The 14470-nt window shown below is 44.9% G+C and overlaps 1 protein-coding gene across 6 annotated transcripts in view; it reads left to right on the plus strand.

Moving 5' to 3' along the window:
- Positions 1 to 14470, plus strand: part of LOC115112032 (src substrate cortactin-like) — a 38928-nt gene that overhangs the window by 13549 nt on the left and 10909 nt on the right. For 5 of the 6 annotated variants that reach the window (XR_010461548.1, XR_010461546.1, XR_010461550.1 and 2 more), the window contains 6 exons: positions 3493 to 3548; positions 3638 to 3707; positions 7320 to 7591; positions 7919 to 8069; positions 8799 to 8867; positions 9072 to 9196. Coding sequence is in view for 1 of the 6 variants with exons in the window: in XM_029638681.2 (XP_029494541.1) it covers positions 3493 to 3548; positions 3638 to 3707; positions 7320 to 7591; positions 7919 to 8069; positions 8799 to 8867; positions 9072 to 9208 (755 nt within the window). In the remaining 5 variants the exon portion in view is untranslated. Of the gene's footprint in view, positions 1 to 3492; positions 3549 to 3637; positions 3708 to 7319; positions 7592 to 7918; positions 8070 to 8798; positions 8868 to 9071; positions 11177 to 14470 lie in introns of those variants that run through there. The other variant, XM_029638681.2, reaches the window with a different exon arrangement.

Below are 14470 nucleotides of genomic sequence, written 5' to 3' on the forward strand. Positions count from 1 at the left end.
AGCTGTGTAGCCTAGTGATCATAGGGTCAACTGAGCAGGCCTGGAGATGGGCCTGGCTCAAGGCTAGCTTCGGGGCTGGGCCACTCGGTGGCAGCTAGCTAGCTGCGATGATCTGGAGTAATGGTCCAGGGCTTACGGCAGGAATCCTGTGTTGTCGTGGAGAAAAACAGTTTGATATGCTCAGAGTTGATAACGCGCTGAGCAGGCTGGCAAGTGTTATCCAGGCTAAAAGCGGCTGATGTCTGCTTAAGGTAAAGGCCGCTAGCAGTGGCTAACAATTACTAAATAGCTAGTTACTAATTAGCTGGTCAGCTCCTAATGGCTAGCTTCTGATGGAGGTTCTGGCTATAAGGTCAAAAAATAGCAGATCCGTATCACATTGGGTGAGGCAGTTTGCCGGAAGGTATATTTTCATTAAAAAAAAATAGAAAGAGTTTGAAATATATATACGGAAAATACAAAATTTAAACGGGAGAACAACAAACATCTGCACTGCTACGCCATCTTGGATGTGTGTGTATACACACACACACACACACACACACACAGCTCAAAAAAATAAAGGGAACACTTAAACAACACAATGTAACTCCAAGTCAATCACACTTCTGTGAAATCAAACTGTCCACTTAGGAAGCAACACTGATTGACAATACATTTGACATGCTGTTGTGCAAATGGAATAGACAACAGGTGGAAATTATAGGCATTTAACAAGACACCCCCAATAAAGAAGTGGTTCTGCAGGTGGGGACCACAGACCACTTCTCAGTTCCTATGCTTCCTGGCTGATGTTTTGGTCACTTTTGAATGCTGGCGGTGCTTTCACTCTAGTGGTAGCATGAGACAGAGTCTACAACCCACACAAGTGGCTCAGGTAGTGCAGCTCATCCAGGATGGAACATCAATGCGAGCTGTGGCAAGAAGGTTTGCTGTGTCTGTCAGCGTAGTGTCCAGAGCATGGAGGTGCTACCAGGAGACAGGCCAGTACATCAGGAGACGTGGAGGAGGCCGTAGGAGGGCAACAACCCAGCAGCAGGACCGCTATCTCCGCCTTTGTGCAAGGAGGAGCACTGCCAGAGCCCTGCAAAATGACTTCCAGCAGGCCACAAATGTGCATGTGTCTGCTCAAACGGTCAGAAACAGACTCCATGAGGGTGGTATGAGGGGAGGGCCCGACGTCCACAGGTGGGGGTTGTGCTTACAGCCCAACACCGTGCAGGACTTTTGGCATTTGCCAGAGAACACCAAGATGGCACCCTGTGCTCTTCACAGATGAAAGCAGGTTCACACTGAGCCCATGTGACAGTCTGGAGACGCCGTGGAGAACGTTCTGCGGCCTGCAACATCCTCCAGCATGACCGGTTTGGCGGTGGGTCAGTCATGGTGTGGGGTGGCATTTCTTTGGGGGGGCCGCACAGCCCTCCATGTGCTCGCCAGAGTTAGCCTGACTGCCATTAGGTACCGAGATGAGATCCTCAGACCCCTTGTGAGACCATATGCTGGTGCGGTTGGCCCTGGGTTCCTCCTAATGCAAGACAATGCTAGACCTCATGTGGCTGGAGTGTGTCAGGAGTTCCTGCAAGAGGAAGGCATTGATGCTATGGACCGCCCGTTCCCCAGACCTGAATCCAATTGAGCACATCTGGGACATCATGTCTCGCTCCATCCTCCAACGCCACGTTGCACCACAGACTGTCCAGGAGTTGGCGGATGCTTTAGTCCAGGTCTGGGAGGAGATCCCTCAGGAGACCATCCGCCACCTCATCAGGAGCATGCCCAGGTGTTGTAGGGAAGTCATACAGGCACGTGGAGTCCGCACACACTACTGAGCCTCATTTTGACTTGTTTTAAGGACATTACATCAAAGTTGGATCAGCCTGTATTGTGGTTTTCCACTTTAATTTTGAGTGTGACTCCAAATCTAGACATCCATGGGTTGATACATTTTTGTGTGATTTTGTTGTCAGCACATTCAACTATGTAAAGAAAAAGTATTTAATAAGAATATTTCATTCATTCAGATCTAGGATGTGTTATTTTAGTGTTCCCTTTATTTTTTTGAGCAGTGTATAATGTGTATATATGTATCTGTGTGTATATATGTTTGTGTATTGTTTCAGACTATAAGTGTGGGTTCGGAGGGCAGTATGGGGTAGAGGTGGAGAAGCAAGACCAATGTGCCCTGGGTTATGAGCACAAGGAGAGGCTGGCCAAGCACGAGTCTCAGCAAGGCACAGAACACACCATCCCTCGTTTAATCAATTCCCATTATTAAAGTGGCTGGAGTTGAGTCAGTGTGTTGGCAGCAGCCACTCATGTTAGTGGTGGCTGTTTAACAGTCTGATGGCCTTGAGATAGAAGCTGTTTTTCAGTCTCTCGGTCCCAGCTTTGATGCACCTGTACTGACCTCGCCTTCTGGATGATAGCGGGGTGAACAGGCAGTGGCTCGGGTGGTTGTTGTCCTTGATGATCTTTATGGCCTTCCTGTGACATCAGGTGGTGTAGGTGTCCTGGAGGGCAGGTAGTTTGCCCCCGGTGATGCGTTGTGCAGACCTCACTACCCTCTGGAGAGCTTTACGGTTGTAGGCGGAGCAGTTGCCGTACCAGGCGGTGATACAGCCCGACAGGATGCTCTCGATTGTGCATCTGCAGAAGTTTGTGAGTGCTTTTGGTGACAAGCCGAATTTCTTCAGCCTCCTGAGGTTGAAGAGGCATTGCTGCACCTTCTTCACGATGCTGTCTGTGTGGGTGGACCAATTCAGTTTGTCTGTGTACGTCGAGGAACTTAAAACTTACTACCCAGCTCTAGCAGGGCAGAAATGTGACAAACTGACTTGTTGGGAAGGTGTCATCCTATGAATGCGTCACGTTGAAAGTCACTGACCTCTTCAGTAAGGCCATTCTGTGGACAATATTTGTCTATGGAGATTGCATGACTGTTTGCTTGATTTTATACAGTTGTCAGCAATGAGTGTGGCTGAAATAGCTGAATCAACTAATTTGAAGGGGTGTCCACATACATACAAAAGTCTATAGATAGAACACAAACTTGTAGGATACTAGGATATAATTAGTATTATAAATGCATATAAATACATTCCTTTTGGACATTCCTATTGTATGGTAACATTTCTGAATAGGGGTTATGTTAACATAAACCCAAGTAGGCAACAATGGCTACAGATTTTGGCAGAAGAGAGAGGTAGTGTGAATATTGTGGAATACTTGACAACTGGCAAATACTATCCGTGCACTGTTTCACGATACCAACAAATACACAATGTGTTGCCCAGCCCTACCCTTCCTCCATTCTAAGTTTTTTTCCCTTCATTTTATTTGATCCCCTTTTCACAGGTTTACTTTATCGCTTTCTTAAATTTAAGTGATGCCCCCCCCCCCCACCCCCAAAAAAAATCACTTTACACGTGAACTATCACTTGAACCTGTGAATAAAAGGCATACTAACTATTTATTCTCTGCTGTTTACAGACTACTCCCATGGGTTTGGAGGAAAGTTTGGCATCCAGACGGACCGAATGGATAAGGTACGTTGTCTCTATACCTAATATCTGAAGACTGGGGATTTCTCATCTATTGTGTGTAGTTACTCTCCTCCCTCTCGTTTGAATGGCAGAGTGCAGGTAACTTTGAGGATGTGGAGAAACCAAGACCTGCCTACCAGAGGACCAAGCCTGTGGAAACTGGTAAGTAAACACAAAATCAAATCTAATTGTATTTGTCACATACACATGGTTAGCAGATGTTAATGCGAGTGTAGCGAAATGCTTGTGCTTCTAGTTCCGACAATGCAGTAATGACCAACAAGTAATCTAACTAACATTTCCAAAACGACTGTCTTATACACACAAGTGTAAGGGGATAAAGTATATGTACATAAAGATATATGAATGAGTGATGGCACAGAGTGGCATAGGCAAGATGCAGTAGATGGTATCGAGTACAGTATATACATATGAGATGAGTATGTAAACAAAGTGGCATAGTTAAAGTGGCTAGTGATACATGTATTACATAAAGATGCAGTAGATGATATAGAGTACAGTATATACGTATACATATGAGATGGATAATGTAGGGTATGTAAACATTATATTAGGTAGCATTGTTTAAAGTGGTTAGTGATATATTTTACATAATTTCCCATCAATTCCCATTATCAAAGTGGCTGGAGTTGAGTCAGTGTGTTGGCAGCAGCCACTCAATGTTAGTGGTGGCTGTTTAACATTTACATTTACATTTAAGTCATTTAGATAGAAGCTGTTTTTCAGTCTCTCGGTCCCAGCTTTGATGCACCTGTACTGACCTCGCCTTCTGGATGATAGCGGGGTGAACAGGCAGTGGCTCGGGTGGTTGTTGTCCTTGATGATCTTTATGGCCTTCCTGTAACATCGGGTGGTGTAGGTGTCCTGGAGGGCAGGTAGTTTGCCCCCGGTGATGCGTTGTGCAGACCTCACTACCCTCTGGAAAGCCTTACGGTTGTGGGCGGAGCAGTTGCCATACCAGGCGGTGATACAGCCCGCCAGGATGCTCTCGATTGTGCATCTGTAGAAGTTTGTGAGTGCTTCTGGTGACAAGCCGAATTTCTTCAGCCTCCTTAGGTTGAAGAGGCGCTGCTGCGCCTTCTTCACAATGCTGTCTGTGTGGGTGGACCAATTCAGTTTGTCTGTGATGTGTATGCCGAGGAACTTAAAACTTGCTACCCTCTCCACTACTGTTCCATCGATGTGTATAGGGGGGTGTTCCCTCTGCTGTTTCCTGAAGTCCACAATCATCTCCTTAGTTTTGTTGACGTTGAGTGTGAGGTTATTTTCCTGACACCACACTCCGATGGCCCTCACCTCCTCCCTGTAGGCCGTCTCGTCGTTGTTGGTAATCAAGCCTACCACTGTTGTGTCGTCCGCAAACTTGATGATTGAGTTGGAGGCGTGCGTGGCCACGCAGTCGTGGGTGAACAGGGAGTACAGGAGAGGGCTTAGAACGCACCCTTGTGGGGCCCCAGTGTTGAGGATCAGCGGGGTGGAGATGTTGTTGCCTACCCTCACCACCTGGGGGCGGCCGGTCAGGAAGTCCAGTACCCAGTTGCACAGGGCGGGGTAGAAACCCAGGGTCTCGAGCTTGATGACGAGCTTGGAGGGTACTATGGTGTTAAATGCCGAGCTGTAGTCGATGGACAGCATTCTCACATAGGTATTCCTCTTGTCCAGATGGGTTGGGGCAGTGTGCGGTTGAGATTGCATCGTCTGGGGACCTATTTGTGCGGTAAGCAAATTGGAGTGGGTCTAGGGTGTCAGGTAGGGTGGAGGTGATATGGTCCTTGACTAGTCTCTCAAAGCACTTCATGATGACGGAAGTGAGTGCTACGGGGCGGTAGTCGTTTAGCTCAGTTACCTTAGCTTTCTTGGGAACAGGAACAATGTTGGCCCTCTTGAAGCATGTGGGAACAGCAGACTGGGATAGGGATTGATTGAATATGTCCGTAAACACACCAGCCAGCTGGTCTGCGCATGCTCTGAGGGCGCGGCTGGGGATGCCGTCTGGGCCTGCAGCCTTGCGAGGGTTAACACGTTTAAATGTTTTACTCACCTTGGCTGCAGTGAAGGAGAGGCCGCATGTTTTGGTTGCAGGCCGTGTCAGTGGCACTGTATTGTCCTCAAAGCGGGCAAAAAAGTTATTTAGTCTGCCTGGGAGCAAGACATCCTGGTCCGTGACGGGGCTGGTTTTCATTTTGTAATCCGTGATTGACTGTAGACCCTGCCACATACCTCTTGTGTCTGAGCCGTTGAATTGAGATTCTACTTTGTCTCTATACTGACGCTTAGCTTGTTTGATTGCCTTGCGGAGGGAATAGCTACGCTGTTTGTATTCGGTCATATTTCCGGTCACCTTGCCCTGATTAAAAGCAGTGGTTCGCACTTTCAGTTTCACGTGAATGCTGCCATCAATCCACGGTTTCTGGTTTGGGAATGTTTTAATCGTTGCTGTGGGAACGACATCTTCAACGCACGTTCTAATGAACTCGCACACCGAATCAGCGTATTCGTCAATGTTGTTGTCTGACGGCCTTGTCTGAAACATATCCCAGTCCACATGATGGAAGCAGTCTTGGAGTGTGGAATCAGATTGGTCGGACCAGCGTTGAACAGACCTCAGCATGGGAGCTTATTGTTTTAGTTTCTGTCTGTAGGCAGGGATCAACAAAATGGAGTCGTGGTCAGCTTTTCCAAAAGGAGGGCGGGGCAGGGCCTTATATGCGTCGCGGAAGTTAGAATAGCAGCGATCCAAGGTTTTGCCAGCCCTGGTTGCGCAATCGATATGCTGATACAATTTAGGCAGTCTTGTTTTCAGATTAGCCTTGTTAAAATCCCCAGCTACAATGAATGCATCCTCAGGATGTATGGATTCCAGTTTGCAAAGAGTCAAATAAAGTTTGTTCAGAGCCATCGATGTGTCTGCTTGGGGGGGAATATATACGGCTGTGATTATAATCGAAGATAATTCCCTTGGTAGATAATGCGGTCGACATTTGATTGTGAGGAATTCTAAATCAGGTGAACAGAAGGACTTGAGTTCCTGTATGCTTTTGTGACCACACCACGTCTCGTTAGCCATAAGGCATACGCCCCCGCCCCTCTTCTTACCAGAAAGATGTTTGTTTCTGTCGGCGCGATGCGTGGAGAAACCCGCTGGCTGAACCGACTCCGATAGCGTCTCTCGAGTGAGCCATGTTTCCGTGAAGCAAAGAACGTTAGTCTCTGATGTCCCTCTGGAATGCTACCCTTGCTCGGATTTCATCAACCTTGTTGTCAAGAGACTGGACATTGGCGAGAAGTATACTGGGGAGTGGTGCACGATGAGCCCGTCTCCGGAGTCTGACCAGAAGACCGCTACGTTTCCCTCTTTTACGAAGTCGTTTTTTTGGGTCGCCGGCTGGGATCCATTCCGTTGTCCTGGGTGAAAGGCAGAACACAGGATCCGCTTCGCGAAAGTCATATTCTTGGTCGTACTGATGGTGAGTTGACGCTGCTCTTATATTCAGTAGTTCTTCTCGACTGTATGTAATGAAACCTAAGATGACCTGGGGTACTAAATGTAAGAAATAACACATAAAAAAATAAAAACTGCATAGTTTCCTAGGAACGCGAAGCGAGGCGGCCAGCTCTGTCGGCGCCTAACCAGTCTAAGGTCTAATCAGCGTGTGTGTATATGTGTGATATGTTTGTCAAGATCATTGCAGAATATGAACTTGAACAACTGGTTTGATTATGATCTGCCCTCCCTGTGTCATCCCTCCCTAGCCGGCAGCAGCACGGGCAGCATCAAGGCCCGCTTCGAGAACATCGCCAAGCAGAATGAGGAGGAGGACAAGAAACGGGCGGAGGGGGAGAGAACCCGCCGCCAGGCCAAAGAGAAGCAGGAGCAAGACGAGGCGCGGCGCAAGATAGAGGAGACAGCCAAGGCCAAGCCTGCCTCCCCGGCTTCTGAGACCATCCCCACCATTAGCCCTACCCCTCCTGCCCAGCAAGCCTCACCTTCGTGTGTACCTGCAGCCGCCGACCCAGTTTACCAGGTGAATTACAACCGGTTCCACCAATCACTGCACTGCCACAAATGCCTGTTTGCTTAACAAGTCCCAAAAATGCATAGTTAATTAACTTCTTAAGGTATAGGGGGCAGCATTTTCACTTTTGGATAAATAGTGTGCCCTATTTCAACTTCCTGCTACTCATGCCAAGAATATAAGATATGCATATTATTAGTAGATTTAGATAGAAAACACTGAAGTTTCTAAAACGGTTTGAATCATGTCTGTGAGTATTGACCCAGGGTTTTTGAATTGACCCAGGGGTTAGGAGCTGCTATCTGACTGTGTGTCTCCCTCTGCTGGCTGTGTCAGGACTCTGGTGTGTACGAGGATCCTGCAGCAGCGGAGAATGGGGAAGATCTGTACGAGGCAGAGCCCATCTCCCGGCCCTCTGCCGAGCAGACGTATGAGGAGCCTCCCGCCCAGGAGGAGGGACTCTTCCAGAGTCCTGACGAGACAGGAGGTGAGCGAATGAGAGTGAAAGAGAGGGGAGGAGTAGCACATGCAATATGCTGAGTTACTGTGAACTCCATTTCTAACTTGGCTTTCTCGTTAAAAAAAAATATGTCCCCCTCCTCCTTCATTGTACTGGTTTGAAAGAACTAACCAGGTGAAAGCCAGCCTAATGATGAGCTTCTACCTTACTGTTTTCACCTGTCAAGCCATTGGGAGAATCTCGATTGGATTCGCTCAGTTCCTTGCGTCCTCTCCTCGATTACCTTTGACCTGAGGAGGGGAAGAGAGGAAACGTGGAAACAAATGCATGAAATGACTCTCCTACAGCAGCGCGTATTCAGGCAAATTACATTTACAGAGGAATCCCAAAATATGCATAAGGTAGTAAAAACAGGAGAGCTAGTGCCTGACATTTTATTGACAAAAAAATGACTAGAGTATTTTTTTATGGTGTGCATACGTTCATCCTACGTGAAAACAACAGCTGATTCAAAGAGGGTGTGGCGGATTACAACACTTTCCCCGCTAGGATTCACTTAAGTATCCTCGGGTGGGAAAGGCCATCAAGGAGAGGTGCATACTCTTCTGTTCAACTATTAATGAATTGACACTCCTACATATGGCGACCACTTATCGGTTTCCGGGTCACGAGGGAGAGGAGGACGGAGAAGTCAAGGAGAGGACCGAATTTTTCCCAATTGACAATCTCCCCTTATGTTTTGTCTTTTCCCTGCAGACGTCCAGACATATGAGTACGGTGAGGACTTGGGGTTAACCGCAGTGGCCCTGTATGACTACCAAGCAGGTGAGTGGAAGCAAGCCCTCTATTGTCTATACTTTGATCATCACATCTATCAAAGCCCTAATTTTTAAAATCAATATCTCATAATTACCCCATAAATACAATAATTTGGACGCATTCATGATATACACAAACCATTTTGACATTCTTTATAATATGAGGGCATTGGAATGTAAAGTCAACTGATATGGAATGTCTGCATTCCAGCTGGTGATGACGAGATCTCTTTCGACCCTGATGACATCATCACTAACATTGAGATGATTGACGAGGGCTGGTGGAGGGGTGTGTGCCGGGGTGCCTACGGCCTCTTCCCAGCCAATTACGTTGAGGTTCGGCAATGAGCCCGCCCACTACACCAAACAGTCTCTCTCCCCATCCCATCCATCTCTTCTGATTCCTCTCTTTTTCTCGCGCTCTCTCATTCTGTTGATCACGTGCTTCTTTCAAGTGTGCTCGACATTCTCAGGTCTTTCAGCTGTCCCGGTCTTTCTTCCTTTCTCTCGCTCCTCTCCTTGGGAGGAGGCTTCAGCCTGATAAAGGACTCAGAATAAAAGAAGGTTCACGGACAAACACTCACTCTGGCTCTGCTACGCAATCGAGAGAGATAAAGAGAGTGAGCGGGTGAGCCCTGCTATGACAGAAAGGCCTTTCATGGTAAAGCAAATCATCAGAAAAACACTACTCCCATTATAATGGCAAGTTATATACTTGGTTTTCTATAAGATGCCAGACACTCTTGCTGCTTTGCCCCACTTGCACCAGTTAGTTCATTTACTTTAAATGACATGTATTCAAACTTCCACGGTATCGATTGAGACCTGGCTGCTACAGTATCACTCGCAGTATAGATATTAACATCACCAAAGATGGAGATCACAGAGGTGACGTAGAAATGAACCCCATGCTTTGTGTGCATATAGTGACGTTGTGGTCCTCTTTTAAGAAGGCTTAAAGTAACTTTTAGACCAAGTTTGGAACTAACATGATGACATAACACTGGAAATGTATTATGTTTAGATTTTTTTTTTTTTAAATGCCACTTCCAGAAGTGGTTTGACGTTGATTGGTGTGCTAGCACTTTGGTTCAGTTTGGTAATAGTGCAGACCAATTGATTGGTGTGTAACTGAATTGGTGTAGCTGGTTCGGAGAGAACTCTGAGCCGCGGGGGTTTCTCTCTCTCTTTGGAACACTTGTTTGCTTTAGTCAGCGGAGATCAGATAACACGAAGAAACCCAATAGGGATGTTTTTGAGGATGTGTTGTTGAAAACCGTAAGTTTGCTTAGGCTTACCCACATTTTTGGTGTAACGCCTGCGTTCGCTTTAATCAAGGGGCGAATATGATCACCATAGATGTTGTGAACCTCTGCTGCGTCTCGTCTCCTCCTTTTCTCATTGTCACGAAAGAAGACTCCAGAAAGCAGTAGAAGAAAATAAATAATGGAGCTGTCTGTCTTTTTAATCACTTGCCCATAGTCCTGCGGTAGATCATGTCAGATAGTATGCTGAAAGTAAACGATGTACAGAAAGATGTTTTTATGATGCTCTGAGAAATATATATTGAGTCGAAAAAAAAATTTTGTTTTTCAAACCCCTGCCCCCGCTGCGTGTTCGATGTAGACCAGACCTGTATATTTTGTCACAGGCGTGATGTCACGCTGCCTGTGGCAGGAGTCTGTCACGTGTTCTATGTCATGTCTGTAGCGTGTTCATGTACTGTATGTGCAACTTGGTATATTATGATGTCTGGGGCCACATTGACATCCGTATCATGACCGACATGTACTGTTGACTGAGTGATATTTATCTATAGGTGGCTATAAGTACTAAAATAATACTCTAACAATATTGGGCTATAAGGGGGATTTTGACTGTGATTGTTTCTAAAACGCAGAGTGATTATTTTAACCGATGACAATCTCACCCCAACGTCACGGTGATCTAATGCAATAGTGTAGCTTCAGTAGGTGTGTGGGTGAGTGGGGATGGGGTCTCATCAAATAAATTCTTTGGGGTTTTATAATAACAAAGTGACCTTTTTTATATTTGTTTATTTTTATCTGTACTTCTGCTTTGCTCAAGTCACCACATTACCTGCTTGTTCTTTTTTTTGTAAGTAAATAGTTTAAATAAACAATGTATGGATAGTATTTTGTTTACTTCGCTTCGTCTTTACATCTGCTATCTACATCCTGAAATGAACAGCTTCTGTATAACACATCCTCAACCTTGTGAAGGTGCGTAATGGGCTTTGCAGGCATGGTTCCCTTGCGCGCGCTGAATAAATGTAATTCAACCACTGAAACCCTCCCACTTGTGTGGTTTTCATTCAATGGGGTTTTCAGTACATTTATCTTAAGCCATTCCTTTAAATACAGTGTACCTTTTTTATTTATTTTTTATTTTGGCAACAGACTCAATGGAATATATCGAGAGAATGGGTTTAGAATATTAGGGATCAATGAATGAAAGCCATCTGAATATATGCATATTTGTCTCTTCCAGCACCAATTGGTAGATTTCAAAATACTCTGATCCTGTATCTTTATTTAGGGTTAGGAAAGTATTTATGAATCATAAAAGGTTTGCAGAGCCTTTTATGCTTGAAAGAAAAGTGGTTTGATTCTTTCTGAAAATGACCAAATTCAGTTATTTAACCCATGGTGATGTTGGAAGATTGGTGTACATACAGTTGAAGTCAGAAGTTTACAGACACTTAGGTTGGAGTCATTAAAATTAGTTTTTAAACCACTCCACAAATTTCTTGTTAACAAACTATAGTTTTGGCAAGTCGGTTAGGACATCTACTTTATGCATGACACGAGTGATTTTTCCAACAATTGTTTACAGACATTATTTCACTTATAATTCATTTTATCACAATTCCAGTGGGTCAGAAGTTTAAAGGCACAGTCAACTTGGTGTATGTAAACAGCTTGGAAAATTCCAGAAAATGATGTCATGGCTTTAGAATCTTCTAATAGGCTAATTGGCATCATTTGAGTCAGAGGTGTACCTGTGGATGTATTTCAAGGCCTACCTTCAAACTCAGTGCCTCTTTGCTTGACCTCATGGGAAAATCAAAAGAAATCAGCCAAGACCTCAGAAGAAGTCTGGTTCATCCTTGGGAGCAGTTTCCAAATGCTTGAAGGTACCACGTTCATCTGTACAAGCAGTATTATGCAGGTATAAACACCATGGGACCATGCAGCCGTCATACCACTCAGGAAGGAGACGCGTTGTCTCTCCTAGAGATTAACGTATTTTGGTGAGAAAAGTGCAAATCAATCACAGAACAACAGCAAAGGACCTTGTGAAGATGCTGGATGAAGCGGGTACAAAAGTATATGTATCCACAGTAAAACGAGTCCTATATCGAAATAACCTGAAAGGCCGCTCAGCAAGGAAGAAGCCACTGCTCTAAAACTGCCATAAAAAAGCCAGACTAGGGGACAAAGATCGTACCTTTTGGAGAAATGTCCTCTGGTCTGATGAAATAAAAATAGAACTGTTTGGCCATAATGACCATCGTTATATTTGGAAGAAAAAGGGGGAGGATTGCAAGCCGAAGAACACCGTCCCAACCGTGCAGCATGGAGGCGGCAGCATCATGTTGTGGGGGTGCTTTGCTGCAGGAGGGACTGGTGCACTTCACAAAATAGATGCCATCATGAGGAAAGGAAAATTATGTGGATACATTGAAGCAACATCTCAATACATCAGTCAGGAAGTTAAAGCTTGGTCGCAAATGGGTCTTCCAAATGGACAATAACCCCAAGCATACTTCCAAAGTTGTATCAAAATGGCTTAGGGACAACAAAGTCAAGGTATTAGAGTGGCTTCACAAAGCCCTGACCTCAATCAAATATAGAACATTTGTGGGCATAACTGAAAAAGCGTGTGCGAGCAAGGAGGCCTACAAATCTGACTCAGTTACACCAGCTTTGTCAGGAGGAATGGGCCAAAATTCACCCAAATTATTGTGGGGAGCTTGTGGAAGGCTACCCAAAACGTTTAATATTTAATTAGCCTATGTATATTTTATTTTTTAAATCAACTGTTACAAATGATCCTCAGCAACAAACACCTGGCCGTGACGGCTTTTACAGAGGAAGCAAATTAAGGTAAACGAAACAATGTAATTAAATGGAATGATAATGATAATGTATACCAACTGAAGGGAACAACAATAAATTGGTATTTGAATATGTGTTATTGTTAACTCAAAATGACACGCCGACTAGGTTCCAGTTTAACAATGTTTTCTTCACTGTGAAACCATAGTACATAGTCGCCATCACACTCAAACCAGGTCCATCAACCAGTGAGACTACTGCCCAAGGTGTACTAATAACAGAGTGATGGCACCATAATAACAGAAATATAGGGATACTTTAAACATGAACTTAACAATCTCCCACTTTTCTTTAAAGAAAAATAAAACATCAACAAAATAATTAAATGTCCCAAGTGTTATTTAAGTTCCCCATTACAAATGGGGTGTGCGACAAAGTTTGTATTTGTATTACCTAAGCTGACACCATTACTGAGTGCCTTTAGGAGCACAAGACCGGATGTTCCCTTTTTAGTCAGCAAGCTGTTCCTTTGTGGCCGACCAGGAAAACAGCTTTGAGGTGTGGAATCACAGTTGTAGCAAAGTTCTGTAAACCACCCCAGATTAAGTCATCAACATGACAGACAAGTACTCCAAGTCACATTGCTGTTTTGATCAAGCAAACAGAAGACTGCAGGATCCACTTGTGACATTTTCCCACCTGTACTCAGCATTGTTGCCTTGACTTTGTTGTACCAGTAGAGTGATGCATCTGCCAGGCCATACACACACTTGTTTAGTTTCCACAGTGTTCCTTCGCTCTTAGCTTCAGGCGGATGTCTATGTGAATGTCCCTTGACAGCTCTGTTCTCTGCAAAAATGCAGATTTGATATCTATGGAATGAAGTTATCATTTTTTTTTATGTCAGATCACTGTCAGCAGCAATCTGAGTGACTCTGAGATGCATGTCGGGGAGTCTTGGGAGTTAATTAGCAGGCAGCTTCTCAAAACCTCTAGCAACTAGATGTGCTTTCGGCACTATTCCAGTTAAGGATTCTTTAAGGGTACACACCCACCTTGTTGAGACACATTTTTTGGCCAATGTCTTTGACTTCCTCAAACACTCAATCGTTTCTCCAATTACTGAGCTCATCTAGTTTAGCTGAGTCAAGTGACACGTCCTTCGTTTCAAGTACATCATCATTTTGAATGTCATTCTGTTTTTCTCAGTTTTCCATTGGTTCAATTATGCGATTATCTACAAGTGACAGGTCAGATGACCAGAAAGTGTAGCTGGTACAGAGTACTGCAAGTTGTACCAGTTCTGGTGTTTTTCTTTGGCTTTTCCTGCTCCTCCAATGACTGTTGCTGTGTGTGGAACACCACTTTCTCTGTCCATTGTATTTAACAGTTTGTCCAGTTGTCAGATTGGAACAACCACGTTGTCTTAACATGTGGCTGGTGGTGAACATTTTCCTAATTTGAACCCTCAACAGTATTACCTGTGTCATGGTTGAAGTCTCTGCTCCATATCCTGTGTCAGTTTCAA

The sequence above is a fragment of the Oncorhynchus nerka genome, linkage group LG27 (assembly GCF_034236695.1).
Source record: "Oncorhynchus nerka isolate Pitt River linkage group LG27, Oner_Uvic_2.0, whole genome shotgun sequence".
Taxonomy (NCBI): domain Eukaryota; kingdom Metazoa; phylum Chordata; class Actinopteri; order Salmoniformes; family Salmonidae; genus Oncorhynchus; species Oncorhynchus nerka.